The sequence below is a fragment of the Drosophila sulfurigaster genome, chromosome 3, assembly GCF_023558435.1.
Source record: "Drosophila sulfurigaster albostrigata strain 15112-1811.04 chromosome 3, ASM2355843v2, whole genome shotgun sequence".
Lineage (NCBI taxonomy): Eukaryota > Metazoa > Arthropoda > Insecta > Diptera > Drosophilidae > Drosophila > Drosophila sulfurigaster.
In genome coordinates, this window is record NC_084883.1 from 50525449 (window position 1) to 50540096 (window position 14648).

The 14648-nt window shown below is 33.2% G+C and overlaps 2 protein-coding genes across 4 annotated transcripts in view; both read left to right on the forward strand.

Annotated features, from left to right (window-relative positions):
• Positions 1–13385, forward strand: part of LOC133840924 (axotactin) — an 89681-nt gene extending 76296 nt beyond the window's left edge. For 2 of the 3 annotated variants that reach the window (XM_062273120.1, XM_062273121.1), the window contains exon 21: positions 12797–13385. In XM_062273120.1, the coding sequence (XP_062129104.1) occupies positions 12797–13114 (318 nt within the window). In that variant the 3' untranslated portion in view covers positions 13115–13385. Of the gene's footprint in view, positions 1–12694 lie in introns of all 3 variants that reach the window. The other variant, XM_062273122.1, reaches the window with a different exon arrangement.
• LOC133840926 (uncharacterized) lies at positions 2724–4345 on the forward strand. Its single transcript, XM_062273123.1, has one exon. The coding sequence runs from the start codon at positions 3835–3837 to the stop codon at positions 4246–4248; it is 414 nt and encodes a 137-aa protein (XP_062129107.1). The 5' UTR covers positions 2724–3834; the 3' UTR covers positions 4249–4345.
• Positions 13386–14648: the final 1263 nt, after the last annotated feature.

Genomic DNA, 14648 nt, shown 5'->3' on the forward strand with positions numbered 1-14648 from the left:
AATTCAACGACAAATAATGTACACATAAATGTATTTGTAAAACAACTCATAAGAATTTAAGTAGAATTTGAGCATGTTGAAAGTTTGCATAAGTTAAGAACATATCGTATATATAATATATGAGAATCTCAGTGCATGTCATTTCGCTGGAAATTTTGAAAGACACATGAGACGCGTATTGCTCGAATGTGTGAAAGTGTGTGTATGAGTATATGTATATGTATGTGCGTGTATGTGTGTGTGATATACGAAGGTAATAAAAGTTTCAAACAACTTACGAGAAATGATAAAAATGGAAGAGAAAAAGAAACAAAAAGGAATAAAAATGAAAACGCAACTTTAAATTGTTTTGATTAAACAACAAAAGCATTACGTCGAATATATTAATTTATTTAAATGCTTTTATTAAAAAAGTTTTTCTCTCCTCAGCGAAAATGTTGACAACGTTGGCAAAAGCCGAAAGGCAGCAGCAACAACAACAACGACGACGACAAACAAGATTGACAACAACAATGATAGCATGGTAAAATCTTTACCAAACACATTCTCTCATACTCTCTGCCATAAGAGTGCTTCAATATATATGTATGGGTGTGTGTGTGTGTGTGTTTAAGGGGAGTAAATGGTCAGGTTGCGCCATCTAGTGAGGAGTAGTGGCAACCAACAGCTTGTTAGTGGCTTTGTTGGTCAGTACTTTCAACTAATGTGTTTTGTGCGACCATACAAAATCTCAAGCACCCACTTACACACACGTACTACACACACACACACGCACACACACACAAACTCATAGTGAGACTCTCACAGAGACACATACACTATTTGATGTACTTAACTTTCGTCGTTTGGCCAGCTTGTTGTTGTTGTTGCTGCTGTCGTTGTAGTTGGCAGCTGCTGCTGCTGCTGTTGCTTTTGCTGTTGCCATTTGGGGTGCCAACAAACCGCAGTCTACGATGTGTATGTGTGTGTATATGTGTGTGTGTGTGGGTCAGAGCCGTCGTCATCGTCGTCGTCGTCGTATGCTTCATCTCTCCTTTAGTCTGCCTGCATAAAATAACCGCATAAAATGTCGTTAAGCATAACGAAATTGAGTCTGCTCATAAATTCAGATTATGAGATTAAAATGTTGTGATTTTCGCACACCAACAACAGAAACAACAACAACAACAAAATAAAACCCCTTTTCATAATGAAACACAAAAATGTCGAGCTTCCTTCATGCCTTCCACACACACAAACACACACACACACACAGTAGGCAAGCAGCCTTATTGAAAAATGCGGCAATGGACAATTTAATGAGTTTACGAGTAGATCAACATCCCATTTCCCCACAATTTTTCTCAATGGCCTTAAAGCCAAACAATTTATGCAGAATACAATTTTTTCGCCTCTTTTTTTGGGGGGAAAAGCATTGAAAAGTCAAAGTTTGTGTGAGATATCTTAAGCGCACATGCCATGAATAAGGAATATTTTTCAGGGCAACAATATTTTGGACATGTCAATTTCACTAGTAAAAGTTTTCTGTGTGGATTTTGTTGACTGAGTTTTGTGGAACAAGTTGTGGTTAAAGAATTGCTTAGATATTGTTCGGACTATGGAAATATCGAAGTGAATTTCAAAGATTAAACGTCAATACAATAACAAAATAAATCAGATAAAATGTTAATACAATAAAGTTGATAAGAATCAATTTTATTAAAAATAGTTTGCAGTAGAACTTTTTTCTTTTTAGTATAATTGTTATTAAAATTTCTTCACTAAACTTATCTTAAACTTAGTAAAACTATTCTATCATTATTAGAACAATTAATAGAACTATTTGAATTACGAAAAATAAGAAAATCATGGAGTTATGTATCAATTTAAATAAATTAAATGTTTGCAGTTTAAGTCTTCCTGCATTCATTATTATTTGAATTGTTATTAGAACTATTTGATACACAAATGAAAAATAATTTGAAAATCAATTTTAATAATCTGATTCATTATCAAAAAAAGGAAAAAAACAATCAATTAACATGAATAGTAAGAAATATTGTGAAGTAAATTGTTTGAAGTATTTACATTCAATTTTTAATAGAGGAAATAATAATCAATTTAACTTAGAGCATTAAATATTGACATTAAATTTGGAAAAATATGATAAAATCATGATCAAATTCTTGCACCATGATGATAACATAAAACGAAAAATATACCCCTGGAGCTGAATTCTTTAACCAATACAAAAAATTTTAAAATAATTCTAGTAAAAATTTCTTTAAATTCAAGATTATATTTTATTTCAAGAATGCAGAAATATTAAGAAAGCAACTAAGCATCAAAGCTAGGCCAAGTTTCACTAATGTATATTGGAATTTATATTTTTAAAACAATATTTGTAAATCGTCTAAAATTGATATTCGTGTTTCCGAAAAGTATTTTTTTAGAAGAATGTTAATGACATAACTGCAAATAAAAATTTGTTTCAAGATTTTTTTTTATATAATAGTATAAAAGCCAAACTAATCAAATTCAAAAATCTATAAATATTAAACGAGTTTCGTGATATCCTTAAACCAACATTTATTAAAAAACTTTAAAGCAAGAGCTGTTAAACAATAAAGAAGAGCTCGTATCCTGAATTAGATCAGTTGAAATTCAAGAAAGCAGAAATATCAAAATTTTATCCCGGAAGACAAAATCTCAAATCAAAACCAAACTTTTAGATTTTTATATTTGAATTCACTTAAATATGAATTCTTGTTTCTAAAAAATCGTTTTTACTTCCTATTAAAAGCAAACTGCAAGTAGAAATTACATTAAAAAGTTATTTTATACAATAGTTTCAAGTCCCAGGTTATCAAATTCAAAACTCAATAAATATTGAGAGCGTTTCGTGATATCCTTAAACCAACGTTTATTAAATAACTTTAAAGCAAGAGGTGCAAAAGAAAATAAAGGAAGCTCGTATCCTTAATTACATGCGTGAGCCAAGAATTTTGTGAGTGAAAATTTGGATGCTATGGAAACTATGGAAAAGTAAAGAAAATGCTGAAAAGTTGTTGCCGATGTCTGCGAGCGACTCTGCAGCGATTAAAGCCAAATATTTGGCTTGGCTTTGGCTCAGAAATTGGGTCAGCTGGCAATTTGTCTATCGCAACAGCAGCAGCGAAATAGCAACGCAGGCAGCAAAGGAGGTAGAAGGAGGAGGCAAGGGGCTGCGGCAAGTCCGCAATGCTCTGGTCATGTGAAATTCCCAAAAACTAAAAAGCTATCAGCTGTCGGTTCATTACGATGCTAATTGCGAGATGCTCGACCAAAAACAGAAAGAAACATGAAAAAAAGGATTAGCTAACCGAACCCAAATGATATGCAGACCGTGTGTGTGTGTGTGTGGCAACAACATGCAACAGCGGTGGCAACAACATGCTGCAACACTTGACCCATAAACACAACGTTTCGCTTAATCCGGTTATGCATGCATCTGGATTAACGTTTGGCCCAAGCGAGAAAACCTTTCGAGAATCCTCACGGTTCTGTTCGCTTTCATTTTGTTTTCGCGACTTTACGACACTTTTTAGGTAATGAATGGGATTACAGTTTTTTAATCCACTCGACAGGCGGTGTCAGCTATAAAAAAAAATAGCAATGATTTCAAGCAGCAGCCATAAAACAACAAAAAAAAAATGGTGACCCGCACCCGAGGCAACATTTTGACCTGTGTGCATCGACTGCGGTTGGCAGCGCGGTGTCCGTTGTCTTATGAATGACCGTCGGCAGGTCATAAACTGGACGTCTCGAGTATAAAATGCAGTTACAACTCGGTTGAGGACATCAAACGCAGTCGAGATGTGCAACCCACAGCAACTCAAGCAGCAACAGCAGCAAAAGCAAGAGCAGTCTTCAAGTGCAACGGCAAGTGAAGCTGCCACTGCAACTGCAACTGCCTCTGCAACTAATCTTCCTGCCTCTCCTCCGTCGCCTTCGTCCGCTTACGTTTTGTACTTGCATCGTGAGGAAATTAGACGCCGCAAAACGCATTCAGCTCGTGCTTCGATGACAAAGATTCAGCTGACCAGCGAATTGATTGCGAGAACCAAACAGAACATCAGTCGCTGCAGCTACGAAGATCTCGAGATCTTGGCCAGAGAGACGCTCTTCAAGAAGAATCTCCAAAGACATTTGCACTATCGACGCATGCAAATGCAAGCTTGGATGGCCGCCAAGAAGCAAGGCAAGATTGCCAAAGTGACGACGGCTTAAAAGAGCAGCCAAGATCAGTATTATAACAGAAAAGTGATAAATAATATTAATATATATTTAAGGCAGATCAAAGTTTAAAGTAATTGTAATATAAGTATTTGTAGAAATAATGTGTTCGTACAAAATAAATATATTGAAAACTCATTCATAGTTGTGCTTTTGGTATTCAAAATTGATATATGAAAAGCGTTCTTCAAAATCTTAAAGAAAATTGTCCAAAAACACATCTAACAAAAAATGAAACTTTATAAATGTTTCATAAGAATAATTCGCAAAGGAAATTGCTTAAAAGCATATAAAATAAATATATTGAAAACTCATTCATAGTTGTGTTTTTGGTAAGCAAAATTGATAAAGGAATATTTGAAAGGCATACTTCAAAACCTAAAAGAAAATTGTCCAAAAACACATCTAACAAAAATTAAACTTTATAAATGACTCAAAAAAATAATTCGCAAAGGAAATCGCTTAAAACCAAAAACAATAAAAGCAAAAACAAATTTACTATTATACACTATTTGATTGCTAGAATTTTAGCAACACTGTTTCCCAACAGTGTCTTTGATTATGTGTGTACATATTTTATATTTGAAAACATAAAAAAGGTTAATTAAGTCTCTGATCAACATAGCGAAAATAACGTCAAAAGTCAATTTGTGTATGGCATAAGAAATATATTTTATGTTATGTTATGTGAAACTGCTGTTCAATATTGTTAGCAATATTAAACATATATTTAAAGAAACATACTATTATTAAAAATGTCTGCGCCTAATAACCGCTGCAGACCTTAATCATCTTATCAAATGTTATAACAGATTTGTAATAAATAAATCAGTAATATGCTATATATGAGTAATTCCATGACGGAATTTGTCCCGTGCGAAGCTCTTTACAGTAAAAATAATAACATAAACTGAAACATTTTTGAAATAAACGAATGTTATTCTTAAAGCTTTAGATAAGCACTATATCTAGAGCTAAGATTGATTTTAGGAACTTGTTCTGTTTGGTTTGCGTACGAATTTGTTAATTTTTTACAATTATCAGAACAGAAAAAAAAAACAGAAAGAAAATTCAAAAACCATTCTAATTAAAGTACCTTTCTAGAGCTATAAAAATAACCTTTTCTTATTTTTAAAATTGTTTCAGTTTATGTTATTTTCACTGTAAAGAGTCATGGAATTACCCATATATTTATATCAATATATAAATACACATCAAAGGGAATATAAACATATACTGAACAATGCTTAAGGGAAAATGTATAATAAATGCTTACCAAAAATTAATGAAAACTTTTCCAATAATAACAAATACATATGCAGATAGCTTATTCATTCATCAATCAAACGTAAAACAAAGAATTAATTAAGCATTGTAAAATTTCAAATAATAGAATATTTTGAAATTTTATCACACAATATTTTATCATTATTATTGTAAACGATAAATGTGATGAATCTCCGCTAAAGTATATAAAATTTTATGGCAGATTTAAATAAACTATTATTAGTTTCAACATAAATACAAAGCGAATGGAATTGACGGTTTTTCAGCATCAGCATAACAACTAAGATAAACTTCTATTTTTAATAAATTTCCCCAATGATATTGCTTATCAAAAATGCATTAAAACTAATTTCAGCAATAACAAATTTATGAAAAACATTTTAATAGTTTACAAATGCATTGAATAACATTAAAAGCACAAAACACTAAAGTAAATAAGGTAAAATCCTAGAATATGTTTATAAATCTAGTTAAATATTAATAGCAGACTGCTAAGCTTAAAATGCAACTTATAATTATGCAACGACACATTTGATATGCTTTCCACATACACATAGAGTAGGAGAAAAATGTGATGTGTGAGCTGAAAGAGAGAGAAAGAGAGGGAGAGAGAGAAGGCTAAGTGGAAAGTGCAATTATGCCCCAAGCAGACAATTTTCCATTTAAATATTAGACACTTTCCAACACTGACAATGCACGACACTAAAACACTAGAATGCTAAAATGTCTGCCAGTGTCAGATGTTTCCACAGAAGAAATGCAAACGTCTGTAAAGGGAAAAGAGAGGGAGAGAGGAGAGAGAGGTGAGAGAGAGAGAGAGAGAAAGGAGAGAGGGGAGAGAGAGGAGAGAGAGAAGGGGAGAGAGACAACGTCCGACCTGTGCGCCGTATAATAGTGTAAAAACAAATTTACACATGATTACCAGACCGGGTTACAACTGCCAGCGTTTAATAAAACTCAAACAAAATGGCGCGCTGCATAAATTTGAACAGGCAGCAGCAGCAAGAGCTACAACAAAAATCTTTGTACAACAACAACAAGAACAACATCAGCTCAAAATATGCTGGAAGATGGCGTTGCAATATGTAGACAATTTTTTGCCTTTTAGACTGCATAAATTTTAATTAAATGTCACTCATACGCCATGTATGCCAACTACAATATGTGTGCGTGTGTGTGCAACCATAAATGCTTGAGTATGCGTGCGATTGAGTGTCTAAGTTTGTACATGTGTGCATGTGTGTGTGTGTGCGACAAATGAATGCACACACAAGTGGCACGAATTACAGTTTATTGAACAGAGCAGTGAAGAAAAAGAAGAGAGACAACAAATAAGGGAACGAAGCTAACGAGAGGGAGAAAGAGAGAGAGAGAGAGAGAGAGAGAGGAGAGAGAGAATGCGAGTAATGCAAACATTTGAAACTCTACACAGAAAAAAAAGTTTTTAAATCTAGATTTTAGTCAGAGCAATAAGAATTTTGCGTCAAAAACATAAAAATCTTTATGTTAGAACACATTTCTGTTTTTGAACAACATTTAATATAAGATCCAAGTTCTTAAGAAGAAAAAATCTTATAGTTTTAAGACTAAAAATCTTATTTTAATAAGATAACAAAATATGTTTTTTATTCTATTATATTACCATAATTTTAGTAAATACGCATTCGGTTTCTCGGTTGTATGTTGATCAGTTTTTCTCTGTAGTTACTGAAATATTAATCATCGATTGAACCCAGATTTCTTAGACTACAATTGAGAATTGTTCTCTACTAAATGAGCTATAAACTAAACACTTAAATCTAGATAAAAAATATTATAGGAATCTTAATTGATTATAAAATTTTGTAATCTAAATCTAGAATTTTGGGTCTTATTTTCAAAAATTTTTCATTTTTTGATGTTTTGGGTTTTAAGAATTTGTTCTTAAAGAGCATAATTTTTATGACGAAGGTTCTTGAGTTGGTCTTTTTTTCAGTGTAGTCACAATTTAGTCTGTTTCCACTTTCCACATTCTGCATTAACTCAATTACATCTTTGCTCAACAATTTGTTTATGCAATTATGTTTTACCAACAACTATTTCTTTGATTCATTTATAACACAACATTTCTCATCTCATTTGGATGTAATTTTTTTGATGCTAATGCCACGCAGTGGAAACAAGCGAGTTTAGTAAAAGTGAATGAGGAGCACAGCCAATTGCTTTGACTGCATTTTGGTTAGCAAAATTTTCTGTGGCCATAAAAACAACTATTTTTTTTTGCTTTTTTTCGACATCTTTGATACGCTTACAAAAGGGTTTATTATATTTTTGTTGAACATGCGATGATGGGATTTGTTCGAAGAAGGAAAATCAATCTGCATATGTATGTTTGAAGGTAACATAATAATGCGACTATATTATAGTAAAATCATTATGTTTATGCAGTGTAGAAAATTTGAATATTTATTTTTATACATAATTTGGTTGAAAAGCATTATAGAATTATAATTATGGCAAATTTAATATGTCTATACTGTGTAGAATAATATCAAATACAATTTTTGCGTTTACATGTTATTCAATTTTAAAATATATCTGAATTTTATTTTTCGTTTTCTTTACATACATATATGTATAATAAAATACTTAAAACACATTTTCGAAAATGTATTTGTTTTCTATACAGTAAATTTTCGATAATTCCATGCCCTCTTTTATACAAACAAAGTAAACAATAAAATTAGATTTATTTTGCAATAGAATACAGATATTTTTTTGTTGAAGTAATAATTGAAATTAGAGTATTATATTTCCCTCATTTAATGAGAGCATTCACATCTCTTAACTATGACAATAACATTTTTCCTTTACACACTTCTCGTGTTTTTTAGTCGTAGCGTTTTTTTGGCTGCGGCTTGGCTGCATTTTAATAAAAGTTTTACAGCATGCATTATTCATGTTTTACAACAATTACAAGCGTGTTGAGTGACCAACAAGGCGCTGGACTTAATGAAAAGCCATCAAGGACATCAACGACGTCTGCAACTTCAGCTCCGACTTTGTTCTTCCTCTTCTTCCACTGCTTTTCTCTTTAGTCTTTTAATACTTGAAACTTTTTCAATAATTCCGAACATATGCGCTCGAGTTCTTGACAAATTAACTCAAGTGCGCAATGAAGTGTTTATTGTGGAAAAAGCAAAAGTTTCCCATTTTTTTGTGTGCGCTACTTGAGGCGTCTGCCACGCCCATTCCCAGTCCTACCGCAATGTCGCATTACATGCCGCCCACTTAGCGCTGTTGTAATCGTCACGCTGGCTTAAAGCAATTTGTTATTAATTTCCGTGTTGGAAAAAAGTTGAAATAAAAACAGCAGAAACTTTTTCTTTTCATTCCTTTCGAACGTCTCGCTCTCTCTCTCTCTCGCTCTCTCACTCGCTTGTGCTCTTATTTAATGCGAAAAGTTATTGTTGCTGTTGTCGTTGCTGTTGCTGTTGTTGTTGCCGTTGTCGTTGCCACATTAAAACATGGCCCATAATGGTTAACAAAGCATTTGCTTGTTGACCATCCTCATCGACCCAATGAGCAACAAACTTGTGCGTACAATGTAAAACATGTGTAATAAATACATTCAAGTGTGTGCCCAGTGTGTGTGTGTATATATTGTTTGCTGTATGTGTGAGTGTGTGTGTGTGTGTTGTATGTATTGTTGTTGTCAGGTGGGTAATAAATTGCAATATGCGACTCAGAGGCGAGCTGCAGCAGCAGCAGCCAAGCAAATGATGACTGGCACAAAGTATTTGAAATGCATACAACACACACACATACTTACACACAACACTCATTCACACACACTCACACAGCGTACTATAGAGAATTTGACCACTTTTTTGGGCCAAAAGCAATTTTAAGATAGTTACAAAATTGAAATAATGTTTGGTGCAACAATATATTCACAATTCATCCATTTTCCACAGTGAAAATATTCAGATAAGCACAGATCTTGCTATTCATCGATAGATGGCGCTACTTAGAAAATATCAGCTGACAAACACAGCTCTTGCAAATGCAAATCAAATATCATTTTTTTTAAATTCTTAACATAATGCAAAAAAAACGAAGTCAATTATTTTTTCCGTTCTACGGATATTTATTTTGAGCAGAAAATTTAAAATATAAATATGTGCGCTTTGCAGTATGCAATGAATTATAGTATTCCTAAATTTTCAATATATGGCGAAAATAGCAGCTGATAAACACAGAACTCGTAACCGATAGATGGCGCCACTTAAAATATCAACTGGTAAACGCGATTCATGCAAATGCAAATTAAATATTATTTTTGAAATTCTTAACGTAATGAAAAATAAAGAAAGTCAGAAAATATAGTAAAATTTTTTGTAGTGCGGCATAGACTTTATGTGCGCCTTGCAGTATGCAATGAAAAATAGTATACATCAATTTTCGATAGATGGCGAAGATAGCAGCTGATAAACACAGATCTTGCTATGTACCGATAGATGGCGCCACTCAAAATATCAGCTAGTGAACGCCGCTCATGCAAATGGAAATAAAATGTTTTGTTTTTTTATAGTTAAGTTAAAACAAACGAATTTAAATAATATACTCTGTTCTTAAGTTTTTCATTTTGGCCAGTAAAAATGTCAAAATTCCCTATAGTGCAGCGTAGAGTATTATGTGCGCCTCGCAGTATGCAATGAAAAATTGCCAGTGCAATGTTAATATGGCCGCCAAAGCAACAACACGAATATTCACACACACTCCGCCTTACACACACACACACAGACACACACACTTGCAAAGAAGTGTGCTATTGTGTATGTGTGCTGGTGTGTGCATGAAAGTGCAAGTTTCGCTTGCCTTTTGTTATTGTTATTGTTATTCTCGCTGTTTGCTATATAACCTTCAACTGCGAACAATAAAATCAAGCAAAATATGCAGCTAAAATGAGTTTGCTGCAAATGGAAAACTGTAAAAAGCGACGTCGCAAAATAACAAAAAAAAAAATATAAAATAACGCAGAATAACATTTTAAATGTGCTGCTCAACGCTTGCTTGATGAAATCGACTGGGTGCAACGCGCATAAATCTTATATAGTTATATGCTCATAAAACTTAAATTTCGCTTTTGCTAAAATGCCAGCTGAAAATGGCGAAAATTAAGCGAAAAAGTTCGTTGAATATTTCATTTAATTAATGAAATTGTGTTGAAATAAAATTGAGATAAATGGGAAATTGTCGTTTCAAATAAATTACCATAAATAATAATTATGAGTTTAAAGCAATAGAAACGAAAATATTATTCATGATAATGTATTCAGAAACAAGACAAACTTTTGATTTTATTGCCAAAAGAAATTATGTTGAGAACATTTGTATTATAGGTTAAATCAACAATGTATTTAATTCTTCTAGAAGAATCTATTTTAATACTTTTTTATAACTTCATTCGACAAAATTTAACATAATTCTTATTTCATCATTTTCGCCAAAGACATTTAAGACAAGCTCACAAGGGCTGGTAATCAAAATCATTTTTAAATTTTTAGCAAATTGTTGAATAATTTTGTGAGTTTATTTTTAACATTTATTATGCATTTTTAAATGTAAGTTAAAATTAAGTCATAATGTAGAATAGCTTAATATTCTGTCATCCCTTATGTGTATCATGTATCTACATTTAATTGAATTGTCAAGACATTCATGCTCCAAAATTTAGCTCATATTGCTTTATGAATGTTCTAAAAAAAAATATTATAATATAATTTCTAAATATTTGCCATATTTTGACCCTTGGATGTGAGAGAAAATTTATTCTCTGCTTCACAAAAATATTTCTAAAACAATTCAAAAATATAATGAATCATTTTGGATGTTGTGTGCAGAGACAGAAGAAAACAATGAGCACGACTTGTGTAATGCTTATAATAGAAGTTATTTATACCAAATTTCTCCGTCTTTCAACTTTGCTTAACATTTGTGCAATTAATTTGACAATTTCCAAAAATTCTAAAAAATAGTGGAATATAAGTTTTAAATATTTGCAAAATGAGACCCTTAAAGATGAGCTTATTAACTTTAGTTTTTTCAAAAATTATAGTAAAACAATTCAAAAATGTAATTAAGATTTTTGCATGAAACAGACAATGAGAAGCTCCTTTGAAACGCTCGTAATAGAAGTTAATTATAGAAAATTTCTCTGTCTTTCAACTTTGCTTAACTTTTGTGCAATTAATTTGGCATTTCCCCAAACTGCAATTTGCAAGACTTTCGCTTTATGGAAGTTGCACTGTAGCATTTTACTTATGTTTATTAAAGTTAAGTAGGAGCAAAGCGAAAGCCGAAAGCCTTTTGGCCAAGTCGCTTTGTACGCAACGCATCCTCAATTTTGGTTGTTGTTGTTGTTGTTATTGTTGTTGTAGTTGGTTGTTACTATTATTACTGCCAACGATTGCAACAACTTGGTCTATGTATGCAAATGTGTTGCTGCTGCTGATGTTGCTGTTGCTGAAACGCGGCTGTTGCCATTGTAGTTGATTTTATGTGGCATAGCAGCTGCTTCAGGGGATGTGTGTGTGTGTGAGTGAGTGTGTGTGTGTTTGGCGAGCTGTGAAGTGGCTGACGAACCATCTTGCAACCCCTTTCCATTGGGGGTCATAAAGGTTGCGATGCTGCTGTTGCTGCTGTTGCCATTGTTGCCAAAACACAAAGCAGCCGAGCGAGAGTTTTAGTGCAACAGCAGCAGCAGCAGCAGCTGAGTTTTGTGGGGCAAGTTTAATGTGCAGCAAAGTGGATTTTGGTCCGAGGGCATTACACACACACACATACACATGCACACATAGATACCATTCCATTGTTGTGCTGGCATTTATATTACATCAAAAAGTGCAAAATCACGACAGGTGTTGAAATATGTGAAACAAGTTGAACAAAGTACAAAAAAACGACAACAACGAAATGAAATGAAATTCTGTGAACATTTTCCGCATCTCATCATGCCACGTCGCCGCGTCCTTGCCCCAGTCCATGTTGCAACATGTGGAACATTTTCGAGAAAACTTGTGAATAATTATAAAACTTTACTTTCTCTCACACCTTCCACACTTCTACACTTCCATTTGCCATTCATATTGCCAAACACTTGGACACACAGCCAAATAGAATTAAACCCTAAATGATTTGATCTAAACCTGCAACGCTTTCCCCCCACCACACTCCTCCCACACTCTGCCTCTGCCCTCTCAATCTATCGCAGCCAGCGCAGCCGCAACGAGACAAATCCCGCCACAAAGCACACGATGACACCGAGCAGCCCTTTGATGTCAGCGCCGCAAATGCCAATGCGGCAACAACGTCCGCAGTGTCCACAACATCGCCAGCATCGGCAACATCCACCTCCCAGCAGCTTCCAGTTGTTGCTTTGCGTCGCTACATTCACCCGCCTCCGCCCATTTATCTGGAGAATGCATTGCTGCAGCGTCAGTTCGCGAATCCAATTAGTTACTTGGGCGGACCACGACTCCAAGCGCGGAGTAATCGCAATAGCATCGACTCGATATTATCGCTGGATTAACACACACACACACACACTTGTACACTTGTATACACCCACACACACACACACCCAAACTACCAACCAAACCAACAAGTCTAGTCACAAATTCTACTCCCAGTCTCTGTAGCTAGGCGACAGACAAATTGCAGCTCCATTGGATTGGCTGCGTCAATTGTCGCTACACAGTAACTTAGTTAGAGACCTCTTCAATTTAGCTAGTGTATTTTCAACAAATTGTTAAAGTTCCTTTGCCTTTAAAAACAATCTTTAAATAAACTATGTATTAACTATGAGATGAGACTTTTTATTTCAAAGTATTGACATTAAAGAAAAAAAGTAAGTAAAGTAATATAAGTTCCTATTCTTTTAACAAATCTTTAAATTAAGATATTGACATTAATCAGAAAGTAAGTAAAGTATGCTAAGTTGATTTTCCTTTAAAAACAATCTTTAAATAAACTATGTATTAACTATGAAAGACGAGACTTTTGATTTTAAGGTATTGACGTTAAAGAAAAAAAGTAAGTAAAGTAAAGTAAGTTAATTTTCCTTTTAAAAACAATTTTTAAATAAAGGTATTGACATTAATCAGAAAGTAAGTAAAGTAAGTTTTTTAAATAAACTATGTATTAACTATGAGAAATGAGTCTTTTGATTTCAAGGTATTGACATTAAAGAAAAAAAAGTAAGTAAAGTAAAGTAAGTTCCTTTGCCGTTAAAAACAATCTTTAAATAAACAATGTATTAACCAAGCGATAAAAGACTTTTGATTCCAAAATATTGATGATTAATCAGAAAGCAAATAAAGAAAAGTGAGTTACTTTTCATTTAAAAACTATCTTTAAATAAAGGTATTGACATTAATCAGAAAGTAAGTAACGTATGTTAAGTTGATTTTTCTTTAATAACAATCTTTAAATAAACTATGTATTAACTAAGCGATAAAAGACTTTTGATTTCAAGTTCTTAACATTATTTAGAAAATAAGTACTGCATATAACATAATAAGTTCCAAAATTTATATAAGAAATCCGATTTCAATAGATTGTTCATCCTACAACTTTTATACCCGATACCAGATTCATAGGGCAGAAGGGTATTATGACAGGTAACAGCCAGAAAGATGTATCTTCGACCGCATAAAGTATATATATTCTTGATCAGGGTCAACAGCCGATGATACAACCATGTTCGTTTGTCTCTTTGTTCATCCGTATCCATACCTAGATTTTAGAGACTACATATAAGAGAGAGATAAAATTTACACGTATGTAGATAAAGTTTGTTTCATATTTTTGACACTTCCGCCCCGCAAATCAGCAAAAATCGAATAACAAGCATAAAAGCTAAAATACATCCAATAAGGACTACAGTCTTTATGATTCCTGAAAATTTAGATGCGATTAGAGCACAATTGCAGAAGTTATTTTAGAAATACTTTTGTATTGGCAAAAAGGCCTACCTACAAAGTTTCTAGGTTGCCAGGGCTGAAAATTTGGTCAAATTATTGACTTTAATCAGAAAGTAAGTAAAATAAAGTTAGTTCCTTTTC

Coding starts and splice junctions, on each gene's coding strand:
- LOC133840926 (XM_062273123.1), top strand. CDS start 3,835: ATGTGCAACCCACAGCAACTCAAGCAGCAACAGCAGCAAAAGCAAGAG.